The sequence below is a fragment of the Urocitellus parryii genome, chromosome 11, assembly GCF_045843805.1.
Source record: "Urocitellus parryii isolate mUroPar1 chromosome 11, mUroPar1.hap1, whole genome shotgun sequence".
NCBI classification, from domain to species: domain Eukaryota; kingdom Metazoa; phylum Chordata; class Mammalia; order Rodentia; family Sciuridae; genus Urocitellus; species Urocitellus parryii.
Window position 1 is genome coordinate 113,797,699 of NC_135541.1, and position 16,831 is coordinate 113,814,529.

A 16,831-nucleotide genomic window follows, 5' to 3' on the forward strand; every position below is an offset into this window, starting at 1 on the left:
GCATATGTTGATTCTTCTGTTATCATCTTTAATGTTTGTTAATTTAACGAATATCTGTTCATCTAATTGGGAGATATCATCATACTAACATCTGGGTGAAATGTAAAAGACATGCATTTTTCTTTTGGAAACCTAGTTTGTTCAAGGAATCGCAAGTTTTGCATTACTAGAAACCCTCAATGACAACACACATTTCCTTCTTCTGAGTCTTATGTCAGCCCATATATCTGCTTCTGCAAATAAACATTGCCTCTTCAACTGAACTGCATTGTGTTCCAAAATACAGATTATTTATTATTCAACTGTGTACATTCAGAGCTGAGTGGTACCATATATGCTTCAAACATAGATGATAATAACAGACAGAAGAATGGATGAATTTAGGAAATAAATATTAAAGCTGAAGACTAAGTACAAATAGAGGCAATAATAGACCTGCATTAATTTTTGTTTACTAATAACCTGCACTGAACTATTTTTTTAAGAGAGAGTGAGTGAGAGAGAGAGAGAGAATTTTTTAATATTGATTTTTTAGTTTTCGGCGGACACAACATCTTTGCTGGTATGCGGTGCTGAGGATCGAACCTGGACCACACGAATGCCAGGTGAGCGTGCTACCGCTTGAGCCACATCCCCAGCCCTGCACCGAACTATTAATGGGGATAAAAAATAGATAAGAAGAATCTATGTGTGATTTTCCCACTTTTTTCCCTCAAGGCTTATTTTGAGGACCCCGTCATACTCCTTCATAAATCAGTAACACTGCATGACATCCTGCAACTTTTTTATTAATCCATCAAGACAGCTTTCCTTCACACTCCTGAGTCCTAATTTACCTCAAGCTGAGAATTCAGGTTTAACAACGAATCTGGTCACTTTTTCGCATGAAAACATGTTAATACCTTCCTTGGGGTGAGTTAACCATTCTAGTTTTTGAACATAGGTGAATGGAATAAGGCTAAGAAAAAAAAATCAAAGAAATAGCATCCATAGCTTCAACAGATTTTTCATGTTTTGAAATATTCGAAGTGTTGGACAAGTGTCCTGTGGAGAAAGTGATAATCTCTTCTACAGATATCTTGGAAATTCTCCTGGAATGCAAGTAAATAACATAGGATTTCACTCCCACACAGTTTTATATATTTGTTCTTGCCTTCCATTCCTTTCTTTCTGAAACAGACTTGTGATTGAGTAAGAGAAAAGGAAAATAATTATTTGAGCCAAGCACCAGGAAACACATAATTTTATTAACAGAAATCTCCTCAACTCTAACACCAAGGTTGGGCTCTCTGGTGAGGTCCTGCTTCAGAGAATGGAACTTGGGTCTTCTCCCCCAGCTCTTCTCAAGTGTCTGAATTCACATGCCCAGTCTTTAGATCTTTTCCAAGCCTTTATCCTCTATCCAATTACATAATAAAATTCACCTATTCTCTCTTTTTTTATAAGCTTTTAATTTTTATTTTTTATTGGTTATTTTCAGTTATACATGACAATAAAAGCCCATTTTGATAAAATCATACAAGCACTGAATATATCTTATTCTAATTAGGACCCCAGTCTTGTGGATGTACATTATGATGAGACCTATTCTCTCTTAACTGCTCTCTCAACTGCAGTAGTAAATGTCAACAACAGTAATAGGATGACAAAATAGCTGCTGTGCCTAGTGAAATGTACACATTGGCTCCAATGTTGCTAGAAGGAAGGAATGAAGGAAGGAAGGAAGGAAGGAAGGAAGGAAAGAAGGAAAGAGATAGGAAGGCATTGAGAACTATTGTCCTAGCCCAATCCTTATAATATTTACAAATTAATAAATAGGCCTTAGAGATAAACTAACTTTGAAATGAATATAACTAGTTACTAATGGAATATGTATTTGAATCCAGTTCTGCTGGCAACTGTTAAGGGTTCTTCCTGGCATACCTTTTCTCTTCCACACTGTGAGTTTACCCTCCTGGAAGAAGTTCCACCATACCTAACTCCACTGACCTTCATGGTAGTGAAATTCCTGATGCGGTCAAATTCAAACATGATCTCAATGTAGCCATTGGTGGCACTCTCATTCCGCCAGCCCACGTAGTCATAGCCCGGCCACACGTGGTATTCATGGGTCTGGGTGAAATCATCCAGGCCAGACACCCCATCTGTCAATTGGCCCAGTCCTTCAGTCATGCTGCTCAGATTAAGATAGATGAAGGAAAGAAGTTAATTACACATTCATAGAAGAGCATTCACCCAACTGCTTCACTCTGAGTTTTTTAAGAGCTGATAATCTTAGATGTTCATTGAAGGATTATAAAAACTCAGTTTTATTTATGGTAGTGATTCATTTATCTCAGCATCAATGGAAAAATAAGAGTTTATATAAATGAATCTTACAAAATTCAATGCTTACCATTTTAGTAGCAAAAGTTTTAAATAATAATTTATATGAAAATTTTTCTATAATCTCTTCTTATATATTGAATATCATGTCTTAATATGTAGTGACTCAGTATTATCAAATGCACTTGAAGAATTAATTCATTAATAAGTGAATGAATGAATGAATGTCATACATAGTAGCACTTGTCTCATCACTAAATAAATATATCCAGAGCTTGTTAGAAATTTTTCTGACTCTTCTTTAACTGTGTGTTGTCATTATTCAGTGAATCAATTTCAGAGAAGCCAATCATGTCCTCGCATACCTCACATCTCCAACAACCTAATTTAACTAGGGGAAAAAAATTAACCTTACAAAATTTAAATATTAATTTTTATTTAATTTTATGTAAATATGTAGAATACTAGACCCATGGAGCAAAACACATGGATTTCATGAGAGTCTCAGGTAATTTTGTTTCTGAGCTTAATAGCCTTTTCTACTTTTGAGTAGGAGGTTCTGTTTTGAATAGCTGAGTTTGTCTGACTGCTGTATGGGACATAAGTATGTTTACATAATTTGACTATATGTAGGACATAAAAAGGCCTTCTTCCTTCCTTTTATGGTGGGAAAGAGCAGGAACTCATCATGTGAAATGTGTCTTTCCTCAAGCTCTGAGAGATATGTCAGGAGTTTCTTAAAAGAAGAGACTGCAATAGTCATTCTCAAGCATTATTGGGTGTGACCTCTAAAGTTTCTAGCCAGAACCAGTAGAATGTAAAATTTGTAAGAAAAAAAAAAAGATTAAGATGGATTGTGCCAGCTTTGTATATACACTTTAAACTATATTTATTCAATAAAAATGTTTGGCAAATTATAAAATTTGACTGGCCTTATCCACAGTGACCTGGATCTCCCTTCCAAGGTTTTGCCATCTTCTTCTCTCTACAGATCAGAAGGCTAGGAGAACATAAGTTTACTTGTGATAAATGTAGTTCCCATTGTCCCCAGAAAAATAAATCTCATGAAAGTTTTAAGAGAAGCAACACAAATTAAGAGGAATGATTATTCAGTTTCTTCAAAATAAAAATTAAGTGGAGAATACAGAAAAAACTTTCCAAGTTAACTTTATATTGTATTAAAATTTACTACAATGAGCATATATTACTCATATTTATTTTAAATTAAAAGTTATTTTATAACTTTTTAAAAATTAAAAATTATTATGATTTCGTATTAGATATAATATCTGTCTTTAAGTCAGTTCCAATCACTAACTGAATTACACAATTATTTTAAAATGATCTCAGCCAATTGTCCACAGTTATCACTGTTTCATAACCATTTGATTTTATTCTCCATCAAATTGTGTGTAGTTTTTTCTTTTAACATAGTCCTTAAATTTAGAAGATTAGTACTATAAAAACTTTCCAAAAAGTAATCCATTCAATTTGGTATAACACAAACAAGACTAAAGAAACATTTTTTAAAAATTACACACACACACACACACACGACACACACACACACACACACACACACACACATTTGTGGAGAGGAGTTCATACTGCTCCTGTATTAAAGTGGGCTGCATGGTGGTAGGCAGGTCATGCTCTCCATCAATCTAGGTAAAGACATCATTTTTAATACCTACTACAACTGTATCTGGACAAATATATATGAGACAAAATACGGTAACCAGAGACAATGTAGGATTAGATGGACAGGGTCAAATGGAGTTTGTCAAAAAATGAATTGAACCCCATAATTCTAAAATAATTATGATGGCAGATTCAGAATTAAAAATATAAAGTTATTTTATCCAACAGTTCAGCTCATTAGCAAATGAAACATTAACAGAATGATGAAGTTCAAAAATGCCCCTGGATTGTCTATAAATCTTTCAACAAATGTTTTATAATTGTCTGTCTTTTATCCATAACAACTCTTTTTCCTGAGACCCTTATCTAAGTACCTTGGATCTCCTCAGCCACATCTCAATCAGAAATGTGATTATCTCAGTTATTAGTGTTTACATTTCTATAATTATCTGATCTTTCCTTTGGGGTCTATAGCTATATTTTCAACTAACTTTCTTATTTCTCCATTTGAATGTTTTGAATATCCCTTTGACTCATATCCAAACGAAATCTATCTTTATCTCCTATTAAACTAAATATTTCATCCAGGTTTTCCATTTCTGCCAGCTATACTTCTCTTTCACAGGCACCGAGAGTGCATCCATATTACACCCTGAAAATGTATTTGCTGGGCAAATAATGTCAGCTCCATTGTTTCAGTCACTTAGACTGTCATACTTCATCTCTTTATTTCACCATACCATCTTATCGCTTACATCCAATCAGGTTGCTGATGTCCTGTAAAAGAATATCTGACCCTCAGTCCCATTCCCAAGGTCATGATTCTGGCCTTGTTCATTAATTATTTTATCTGACAAAACCGGAATTTAGGAATATCCCTAATTTTTTATTCTATTCAAATCTAATCTTTGATTAATCTCTCTAAAGCACAGTGATCATGTTCCCCAGCTTTAAAAATGTTTAGTTGCTCATCATTTTGATAATGATGTTAATAATAAGCAGAACAACTCTTCCTCATCATCCTGTTCCTTCCTTTCTTCTTTCTTCTCCTTTTCTTGTTCCTCCTGGCCCTGACATTCAGATTCCTCCAAATATGGCATAATCCTTGTTCTACTTCTCATCTACTACTTTGCTATGTAAATATGGTTGATGGTTAACTAAACTGTTCAATTTTTTTAACAAATATTCTTCTGAAATTTACAACCAATGTTCTTTTTTCCCCCATGTTATTCTCTCAATCTAAATGCCATTTCAAGATTCTCTACCTATAGAAGTTCTATCTATCCTTTGGAATGCATTTCAGATTTTATCAATTCCATTTATCTTTATTCGTCCTCCAATAAGATAATAACTTACACATGTATAGTACTGTACTTTTACAAAATGCTTTTCTTAAGTATTTTAATTTACTTAACCCTAAAAAAAAATAATAATTCAGAACATGGGGAATTCAGCCATTTTTCACTCCCAATACTGTATGGCTTACTCTTTCCTTAGAACCTCAAAGTGTTAATAAAATAATCTCTCATTCATATTCTTGCATCATAGTAGTTTATATCTTCATGTAGCCTCCATTCCAAACTGTGAGTACCTTAAAGGTAAGATCAATCAACGACTTATTTATTTTATAATGCCTAACCAAATTCCTTACATAGAGTAACAGTGAATTAGCAAAGGTTGATTAAACTAAACTGAGTTCAATTGATCTCTGGTTTCCTTTATGACATGAGTATTTGCTGTCTGGGTTGTGCTGAGTAAAATGATGCTAAGACAGTTTAAGCAAATTGGAAAGACCAGTGACTAAGAAGGTGAAAAGGAAGTGACTAAGAATAGAAGACTGGATGAATCAGGATTTCACCCAGAGGATGACAGCTGGGGGCAATCATTTATTCTCTACACCTAAGCTAATGGCAGTCCTGTAATTCCACATCCCCTTTCCTGAGACTCACTAATATTTCCCTCTCTCAACCCCTGTATATCCCCATGATCTCTCCCAGGCTCAATCTTTGCAGATAAAGACAAAGATAAGAGAGAAGAGTATTGGGATAGGCTAGAAGAATGGTAAAGCTCAGACTGGAATGGGATACATCTCTTATCTACTTCTAAATTCTTACTTATTTAATGATATTTCTCTGCTATGGCTCTCTGTTAATCCACTTCAGGGGGCTCTCTTGGTATTTTGCAGCATCCAACTTCTGCCATAATCAGACCATTCTTGTTCTCAGCCGTGTTTCCTCTGCTCTCCTTCACTCTACCTTACCCTGCTTCAATTCTCATCTCATCCTAGAAATTTTCCTTGCCTATTGTCTTATTAATTTCCACAATTTCTAAAAGATTTATATTTATGAAGTCCATTCTTTGTGAACTTCTTGACTGCCCCCAATTTATGATGCTTATTATTTCAATTCTTCTGGCCCTTCATCTTCACGGCGAGGCCAATATTTGTGTCAGGACAGATGCCCTGTTCTCTGGGTCAAAAATATGGCTACCGCACTTTAAGATCATACCAAAAAGTTTAGCCTTGATTTGTGTAATTTATTGTTGCTTTCTGTGTTGTGACTTTGTCTTCCCAAGGTAGACTTTAAGTTCATTGGAAATAAAAACCACACAGTTGGCTTCATCTAAATTACCTTACCATGTATAGTCTAGGGACTAAATAAATACTTGGTTGGTTTGATTGGTTACTGATGTAAAGTCATGATAAAACGTTATTCTTAACTCCTGGTGGTCACTTTCCCATTCTGATGATCCAGCTTCCCAAAATTTACCTGTACCCAACGGCTCCATCATAGACAGAATCATTCAGATAAATGATAGAGCCTCCAGGGAGTACAAACTGCTGCCCAGCTGGAGCATTGTAAGACACCAAGCCATCTGCCAAAGAAACAGAGTTGTCAGTGTCTTTGGGAAGATGTGCTTACTCCTCAGACCAACTACCTCAGGGAGCGACATGAGTTTCAAGGGTGCAGTTCTGTGCAATGTGTCCCATCAGGCTCTATTTGGGTAAACAGGGAGCACTACTGAAAAGCATTCCTTGGTGATAGTCAGCAAAGTAACTTTGAATATGTTATTTCAGGTGTGGTGCACCAAGCCATGGGTGGATGAACAATGCATCTTTCTCTAATCAAGAGGATATCACATTCTTCTGGCAGTAACTAGTCCGATCCCTTTCTGATTTGGTTGACTTTATTTCCCAGGGAGTGGGGTTTTGCTTAAAGTCTATAAAATCCCTGTGCTAGAGACCTACCTAGCCAGACACAGCCATAAAGTTCCACCCTCATGCAAACATTCATGGAGTGGTCAGTGACTGGAATGAAGCGAACAAATCTAGCTACAATGGGTGGCTCCAAGTCCTTTAGGAAAATGTCATACGGGTTACTATTTCCATCTAGCACCTGAAGAGAGAGAAGAGAAAAAGTGAAGAGATGGTATAAAATCATGTTCACTTTTCTTCAACCCTATCACCCATTTTATATGGAAGCTGTTACTTAATTCAAAGAACAGAATATATTGATTCAGCTTTCTCAACAGGCTTGATGACCCTCCCTGTGAAACCTCCTTCTCCCTAGGTCCCATTAAATAGGTCATGCCAGGTCTGTAGGCACACATATCTGCACAGATAATCTGTGCTGTTCTCCTTCTCACCTAAATCAAAATATTGTCTGCAGACACACCAGGGTGTGGACATCTCTTCTTCCTACCTGTTTCCCATGCCGGTTCCGCCAAGAAATCCAGCGAGTGCCATCCCGACTATAATTGATCTTGTACATGGGTGCAAACTCAATGCCATGACCCCCTGCATGGCGCCCCTGGGTCCCCACAAGAGTGATAAAGTGTAGGGTGTGCAAGTCAATCTGCAGAAATTCCTTCAGGTCATCAGGTTCCACTGGAATCTCAGGGCACCAGGCTCCATCTCCTTCTTCTGAGTCCAGCCTTGGAAGGTAAGAGTTGGGGAAAGAGAGAGCAACGATGAAACCAAGTTGTTTACCAGTTCACACACACACACACACAAAAACAGCTTTCCTGTCCCTAGGGGAGAGAGCAGCCTGGAATTCCACTCCAGACTCACATCTGGGTTCTTCCCACCAGTCTGATTGCCCCCAACCATTCTTATTTAGGCTCAGTATTCTTTCTTTGAAGCATCATGGAACCCAGGAGAGTCACCATCAGGGAGTTTAAGGCCTTCAGAGTAACTTTCACATTCCCTCTCAATTTAGAAGATCCAAGGAAAATGAAACAATTTCTATCCCCTGTTACCCTATGGAATCATTTCACCATCCCCTTCTCCTATTTTTTTTTTTTTTAGACTCAGCCTAATAAAATTAGCCACTCCTGGCTTGGATATCAAATTATGGGAGTGGAGAGGGAGGAACAGTAAAATCTCCAGTGTGGGCTATGCAGTGCAGTGGAATTTTAACCAGCAGGATGGGCATGGCCACCCAGCAAAAACCATGGAAATCCACAGCGAGGGTGAGGAATAAGAGCATGTTAAGGGAATTGTAAATGATCTGGTTTCATTTTATTATCTCCAGGCTGAGTTACCACTAAGCAAAATTGTGAAATCAGTATAAAGTTTACACTGGGAACCTTTTACCATTTTCTCTCTTTCCTGGAATGCTCCCTTTTCTCGCAGATGTTACCCGCTCAATTTTTGTCCCCTCTAACCTCACTAACTCTCATCTTTCACCCACCAAGATAAATATTATGGGGGAAGGTTTACCTTTCCTTTTGGGCAATTCCATTTTAATAAAAATCAATACCTTACCCCCAAGAATTAGATTCCAAGAGGAGAAGTAGGTCCTGACCCACAGAGAACTTTTTGATTTGGGAGTTTGTTGATTTATAAGACTCCTAAAACTTTGCCAGAAGAAACCTACCACACCCTGTTTATGAATGAAGATGGCCCTTCTGTGTGGGATTTCCTTGATAGCAGAAAAGGACTTGTTGGAGGCAACAAAGTCTGATTAAGTCCTTGATTGTTTATCAAGTAATTGGTATTTCAGAGACACGATCTGAGAAGGATGCCTCTTCACTCTCAATGTCCTATATAATCTGCATTTTCCCACATCTGCTACTTTGGCCTCTCTCCTGCAGCAGCTCTCAGTGAGAAGGCCAGATAAGCAAACTGAGCACATGTCAATCAACCCATCCACTGTATGTGGTGTGGCTCTGGAGCCTCTGTGGTTGGAATGAGGTCGCCAGACCAGCACATTAGCCAAGACCTGAATTCTGTCCTTAAAAACATGCAGAGTAGGACACACCCACTTGGTGCCTTTCTTCTATTCTCCCCGCCTCTCCCCAGCATCACCAATCTTCCCCAGCTGTTTGAGTCAGGATTGTGTGTCCAGGAAATTTGAACTACCCAGAATTCAATCTTCTCGATACAGCCATCCTCACCTTCCATATTTGGCAGCGGTGGACTCTGACCACTGACTGGAAGCTGTGATGTCCTCATCAGGAATGTGGCCTCCTGACATGCCCAGAGGATACCTGCATATAGCTGGACCAAGAGAAACCAAAGAAAAGTTGAGAGGACATGTTTTTATTTTTATTTCAAAAGCCCCTCAGAAAGACTGCAACTGATTATTAACAGGGAATTAAAAGAAACTAAAGTCTCCTAAATTCCTCCATGACCCCAGTTTGACCATCCTGACTACCAGAATTTTCTTCCTAGCCCTGAATCTAAATGCCACTTTTGTTTCCGACACTTGATCCTTAGCCAAACTTATCTTTTAGTTCAAACTCTGTTAAGTGATGTAATATGATATAATGCATTGGTTTATCCCTTTATTTAGTAATAGATGTGCACTTCTAATCAATTTCCCAATTGTAGTGCTCTTTCACAACTTAGGAAACCATCAGGTACCCTGCAATCCATAACATTCTTTTTTGTCCAGGTAGCCGATTGCATGAAACATGAAGCAAACCTATAAACTCTCCTAAAAAGGGATTGAATGTGTATTTTTGGCCCACATTAGCATCATGTCTGTCCCTTGGCTAAGACCAATAACCTCTGGGAATGGACAGCTACTTTAACCCAAGCTACAGTAACAGACACCAGATTTACTCTCCTGTATGAAAGAAACAGAAAGGGCTAACTATATGGGAAACTGGCCTTCAGATCATGAACATCAGGGAACAATGAATAGCAATCTCAGAGAGATGGGAAAACAAAGATAAGCCCTGGAATTGAGCCAACTTACTGCCCCGAGAGTATTCAGCTACAATATAATGAGTGCAAAGTCAGAAAGAGCCTACAGAATTCATTAATTCATTCAACAATTTGTCAAACACTGTGGGGATACGGCAATGAACAAAACAAAGTGTGTTTTGTCATAAAGTATACATCCTAGTGTAGGAAGACATTCAATAAGCAAATAAATGTCTGAGAGAATATAGCAAGGGCAATGGAAAGGGAACAGACGCTCATTCCGCAAAGAGTCAAGGAAGTCCTCCTGGACATGATGACTTTGAGCAGAGCTTGGAGTGAAGGAAAACAGATGAGCTCAGTGACTCTCAGAGTTGGGGATGTTTAATGCAAAGGGAACAAAAAGTACCAAGGTATGGTTGAGGAAAAAGCATGCTGGTTAAGGTGGCTTAAGGTATAGTGAGGAGGCCATTTCACCCCAAGTTGATATGCTACCTAACATTATTATACTACCATTCTCCTTTTGCAATGCAATGAACTAAAGCAAACATATTTAAAGAAGGATAATAATGATTCCAATACATGTCTCCTTCCTCTATTTTCTGGCATTTTTTGATCTCTGCTATAACATTAGATATACCCTACTTCATAATATAATTATTTGTATGAAAGTCCTTTTCCCTTATAGATGGCAAATTTTTTCTTGGTGGGAGGACTATATCATACTTATTTTTATTCCTCAGTGCACACATAGGGAAAAAATATATACTTAAATATATTTATTGAAAAATAGGTAAGCCTTAGAAATAGAGATAGGAGAGGAATAAGAATAAAATTGAGCAAAATACAGACTTCTTTCAAACCTCACCCCCCCCCCAGTTTCTTCCCTTTCATCCAACTTAATTATTCTAATGACTCAAGACAAAACTCTTGAGTCCATTCTTGACGTCTTTCATATTCCATACCTAGTCCATCAACTAGATGCACAAAAAGTTCTGATGACCACATTAGAAGTATTTCCATATCCCATCTACTCCTTCCCACATTTATTTTACTGAGCCAATTCACAATCTTCTATCACCAGGAATAGTATAATTATCTCATGACCAGTTTCCCTTTGTCCACTTCTCCTCATGTATCTTAAAATGTAAGTCAGATCATGAAACTCTTCTGTTCAAAGTCCTCGAGTAACTGCATATCTCACTCATAATAAAATTCAAATTCCTTGTATGGTCCCCAGGGCCCTGTATAACCTGTCCCCTTGGCTGTCTTTGACCTTGTCCCCACCCCACTCATACCATATTCCCCATAGTTACACTGGCCTTGATATTCCTCAATCACAATAGTATGTTTCTTCTTTGGAAATCTGCATTTACTGTTTAAAGTATTTAATTCAGGGACACGCAACTCTTCATGGGGCTCAAGGAAGAGAAGTAGAATACCATATTTCCTGTTTGTACACATGTTAACAACTGGTTACTTACAAGCAAATAGAAGAGAGACAGAGATCCCACAGATACTCTACTATTTGGTGTCAGAGGAGTGTCAATTCCCTTTCTGAAGACTCCCTGCTCTCCTTATCATGAATGCATTTCACTTATTAGAATTGTGATACTTAATTATGCCTCTTAATTTAATTGGTAGTTATTTTTTTTCTTTTTAGAGGAAAAATATAGTAATAATATATCTTAGTAGCTTATTGAATTTGATGAAATACAATCAAAGCAGCATCCATTTAGAAGCATTTAAAAATGTGAGAAATTATAAGCATTTTCTCATTCAATATTTTATGTTTCCCATGAATTCTACATTCTACAGGCAAGAGGTTAACTAAACAAGACTATTCATTGAGTAAATACTAAGCCATCTTGGAATCTGCCTCTAAGGCCTCTGATCTACCAAGCTATGCAACCTCTGAAAATCACAACTTCAAATCCATTTCTGGCTCCACCACTTAACCAGAGGGGACTTGAACCTAGACAAGTTACATGCCCGCTTTTTGTCTCAATTTCCTCAACTGGAAAGCAAAGGGGCTGGATTAGACTTGCTGTAAGGCAGTGGTTCCTGAAAAACAGTCCATGGAACAATTGCTTTAGCATTGCCTAGAGAGGTTTCAGAACACACAAGTGTGAATCCCTCCTAGAGACTTAGCTTTGGAATATCTGAAGCTGAGTCCAGAAACCTGCATGTTTATAAAACTATCCAGTTTTTCTGTTGTATTCTCAGGTTTGGGAACCACTGCTCCCAGGTTCTATCCTGTCTGGATACATAATGATTCTCTGGAGCCAGATAATCTAACCTCCACAGTTCCCTTGGGTTTCCATTCCTGGCCATCATGAACCTTCAGACTCTGAGCCTCTACTTCTAAGGACATATGAAGTAAACCAGAAATGTGGAAGAAGGCTTGCACAGGCTGAGTTATGATATTATTGCAAATAACTCTACCAAGGCACTGTTCACCCTTTGGAATAGCAACCCAGAAGTTTAAACAGAGCAACTGCTGCTGCAGCTGCCTCTGTGACATATTTCAGTTGGATTCTATTTCCTAAGATCCTTCCCTCATTAAACCCATCCAGGAAATTTCCACTTAATAGATGAGGAAAATAAAGTAAGAGATATTTGAAATATGTGTAATCGAGAGAAAGAACGAAAAATAGTAGAGAGACAGAGTGATACTACATAGGATACTCTGCTACTGGTGTCAGAGGAGTGCCAATTCTTTCCCAGAAAGCTATCTGACCTCCTTATCAATGCTTTCATTATCTTATGGTTTGACCTGTGATTCTCAAAGGGCAGCATCAGCATTCCCTGGGAACTTACTAGATATGCAAAGTATCAGTCCCCAGCCTAATCTATTGAGTCAGAAACTTAAACTCAGGTGAACCAACAATTGTGTTTAAACCACACCTACAGGTGACTCTAATGCACACTGGATTTTAAGACTTAAGCCAGAGAATGAGCCAAACACGTTGGTGCACACCTGCAATCTTAGCAACTAAGGTAGCTAAGGTGGAAGAATCACACAAGTCCGATGCCAGCCTCAGCAACTTAATGAAATTCTGTCTCAAAATTAAAAAAAAAAAAAAGAAAGAGAAAGGATTGGGGTTGTAGCTCAAATGGTAAAGGTAAAGTACCCCTGGATTCAATCCCTAGTATGAGGGGTGGGGTGGGGGGAGCAGGGAATGAAATGAGGCTTCAGTTCTCCACATAAAGAAATATTAAGTGCATCAGTGTCCCCCCCGACTCATTCCCTCATGGAAGAGTTTAAATCAACTGTGCATAAACAGCAGAATGATAGTGACATTGATAAAGGACTCTTCCAGAGATAGCACAGATGGCCCCGAACCTCTGCTTGAAGACCAATATAGAACATGCAGAAAAATCATTCAGGAATGATAGGTCATACCAGGAGGCAATCAAAGGATGAGAAGTTGCTATGATTTGGTCTTCCCAAACTTGTGTGTTGGAAACTTAATTCCCAAATTCATTCGTTAGTGGTATTTGAAGGTGAGGCCTTTGGGAAATGATTAAGATTTTATAGGTCATGAGGGTGGGATCCCCATGATGAAATTAGTGACTTTTATAAGAGGAGGAAGAGAGACATGAGTGTGCTTGCCCTGTCTCACCATATGATGCCCTCTGCCATGTCATGATGTAACAAGAAGGCCCTCCCCAGATGCCAATTCCATGCTCTTAGACCTCCCAGCCTTTAGAGCTGTAAGAAACAAATTTCTTTTCTTATAAGTTACCACTCGATGGTGTTCAGAGATAGCAACAGAAAACAGACTAAATCAGAAATAAACTGGTCCTTTGAGAATCATCCAGACCATCAAGAGGTACAGAAAATTCTACTTTCTGCAAATTTCTTGAAATCAGCTACATCTTGCCTTCTCTTCCAACAACTCACAGCTGGACTACCTAGCTCTTTATCCTGCTTTTGTTCTCTGGTTCCTTCTCATATAACCCAAGTGAATTTCCTAAACTTTATTCTGACATCTTAACAGTTCTCCACAATTCTTAAGAAAATATGGCCCATGAGATCTGCAGAGTCAGGGCCCAGTCTACTCTGTGGCCTTACCTTGAATGTTTCCCCTCTACATACCAGTACACTGGCCTTATTTCAATTCTTTAAATGCATAAAATACTTAAAGCCTCAGAGTCTCTTTATGTATGATACTCCCTTTAGTAGGGACATTCTTCCTTTCTACTCTACCTGCTTACTCCAACACATCCTCCAGCTCTCTGCCTATCACTCCCTCAGGGAATTCCCCCCAAATGCCCAGCTAACTTAGGAACCTCTAGTACATGCCCTTGTACACACTGTTTTCCCTTGATACCTATTTTCACACTCCTCATATAAATAGTTATTTTATTTAATTTTGGTCTTTCAACTAAATAGTATGCATTAGGAGGACAGGAATATCTACTGCATTCCCATTATCTCATAAGGTGTCTGAAATTAATTAGTGTTCAATAAATATCTGTTGAAAAACGAATGAGTTTTCCGTTGTTCATTTTTACAGGGATTAAAAACAAAGTCCTATAAATTTAGTCAAGGTTACCCCTAACTCATGATATTTAATCAGGCAGCAAATGTATGAGTCTTCCTTATAAGTCTGAGTCATCAGAAAACTTATTGCATAAGAAAACTTTATGTTGGTGTATCTAGTTACCAAATGTATTTATTTAATGATTGTTCACATATTTATTTAGTCAGTAAGCTTTTATTATATATTAGGTACTATTCAAAATATAAAGTAGTGAACAAGATACATGAAATGACTGATCTATTCTGGTATGGGAGACAAACAAAATAGATTTTTCAATAATCGAGGAGACATACACCTCAACTGTCTATTTGACATAGCTATTACTAGCAATTAGAGCTGAGAAACAAATTTCTTTTCTTATAAATTACCAATCTATGGTATTCAGAGATTGCAACAGAAAACAGACTAAATCAGAAATAAACTGATCCTTTGAGAATCATCCATTGGCAATTCTGAGTCTTCACTAATGCCTGGACTCTCCTCCACAGAGTTTACCCAAAATAGACTTTTTCAATGGGAAAACCACACTGGTACTGCTGAGACATGCCACGTTGGTTGTCTGAAGGAGTGATAGGCAGAGAGCTGGAGGATGTGTTGGACCAGTACTATATTTCAGGTAGTCTGATAAAGTTACTAAAACATGGTGTCAGGATAAAAGTGATGGGAGGGACTTTTAAGAAATCCCCTTCATCATCGATTTTCATGTTTTACTTATGCTTGAGTAGCTCCTTACTGGAATTATAAGCAATGTTGAGCACAGTAACCGTGTCAGATTGTTCCATTTCCCCCTGAGCACTTCCCAACACACAGTACTAATTAGATGCTCAACATACATTTGGCAAATAGGTAACTTCAGAGAGAGAGAGAGAGAGAGAGAGAGAGAGAGAGAGAGAGAGAGAGAGAGAGAGAAAGAGAGAGAGAGAGAGAGAGAGAGATGGGTAGATGAATGAAAGGATGAATGAATGGAGAATCCAACTCTAAGGGCAGGTGCTATAACTGATTCATTTCTCTGCCCAGAATCTCCCCAGAACATAGTCATCTGAAGTGTTCAGCACATGTTAAGAAGCAGCCTATTCAGCTGCATTTCAACAGGCAGCACTCTCCCAAATCAGAGTCAATACATCATAGGGGGCACTGTCTTTTTCCAATTCACAACCACCTCCAGTGAGTAATGAACAGCAGGGCTTTCTTTCAGGAGCTTTGGGGGCATTTGCATGGGAGCAAAAGAGCTCTGACAAAAAAATATGACTCAGTGGTTACTGGATAACTATCTACCAAGGTGAACTGAGGCGGGATCCCCAGGCTTTGGTTAGAAGAGACACAGATGACTGGAGAAATGGAGACTGGCAAGAATCTTGCTCTATGCTTTGATGAGGATTCCCAGCTCAATGCTAAGAGTAAGCCTCTGGGCCACGAGTGCTATAGCTATCTTCCTTTATTGGCAGGGAATATGTTCTAAGACCCCCAGTGGACATCTGAAACCACAGGTAGTAGCAAACCCTCTACATAGTTTTCTTTTTTTCTATACATACATACCTATGGTAAAGTTTAATTTATAAATTAGGCACAGCAAGTGATAAAAAGCAACAATTAATATTAAAATGAAATAATTATAACAATATTCTCTAATAAAAGTTCTGTGAATGTGGTCTCTTTCCCTATTTCTCTCTCTCTCTCTCTCTCTCTCTCTCTCTCTCTCTCTCTAAATATCTTACTGTATTAATCTTATCCTTCCTGTGTAATATGAGATGACACAATTGCATACATAATGAGACCAATTTCACAGGCACTAGGAGGGACAGAGTGGCAGGGCATGAGATTTCATGACGCTAATCACAATTTTAAACTTATGAATTGTTTATACCTGAAATTTTCCGTTTAATATTTTCAGCCTGCGGTTGACCACAGGTAACTGAAACCACTGAAAGCAAAACCCCAGAGAAGGAGGACTGCTGTATATACCATTTGGACAGTGGGAGTTAGGCTGGAGGTCTAAAAGTTGGGATCAAGGAATGTACAGATGAAGACAGGGAATTCAGAAATAAGAACCAGTGAAGCAGCAATAGTCACATTAGAAAACAGGCAGAGTTCCTTGATGAATCAGTATTCCTAGGGGCCTCCCAGAAAGGGCACAGGAAAATGGACGAGCTGATCTTGGATGGCCTTT

The 16,831-nt window shown here is 38.1% G+C and overlaps 1 protein-coding gene across 1 annotated transcript in view; it reads right to left on the reverse strand.

The window, feature by feature from the left end:
- Ddr2 (discoidin domain receptor tyrosine kinase 2) overlaps positions 1-16,831 on the reverse strand; it is a 77,249-nt gene that overhangs the window by 24,002 nt on the left and 36,416 nt on the right. The window contains exons 3-7 of the mRNA XM_077791072.1: positions 9,364-9,466; positions 7,668-7,899; positions 7,214-7,361; positions 6,735-6,840; positions 1,990-2,173 (exon numbers count right to left, since the gene is read on the reverse strand). Coding sequence (XP_077647198.1) covers positions 1,990-2,173; positions 6,735-6,840; positions 7,214-7,361; positions 7,668-7,899; positions 9,364-9,466 — 773 coding nt within the window. The remainder of the gene's footprint in view (positions 1-1,989; positions 2,174-6,734; positions 6,841-7,213; positions 7,362-7,667; positions 7,900-9,363; positions 9,467-16,831) is intronic.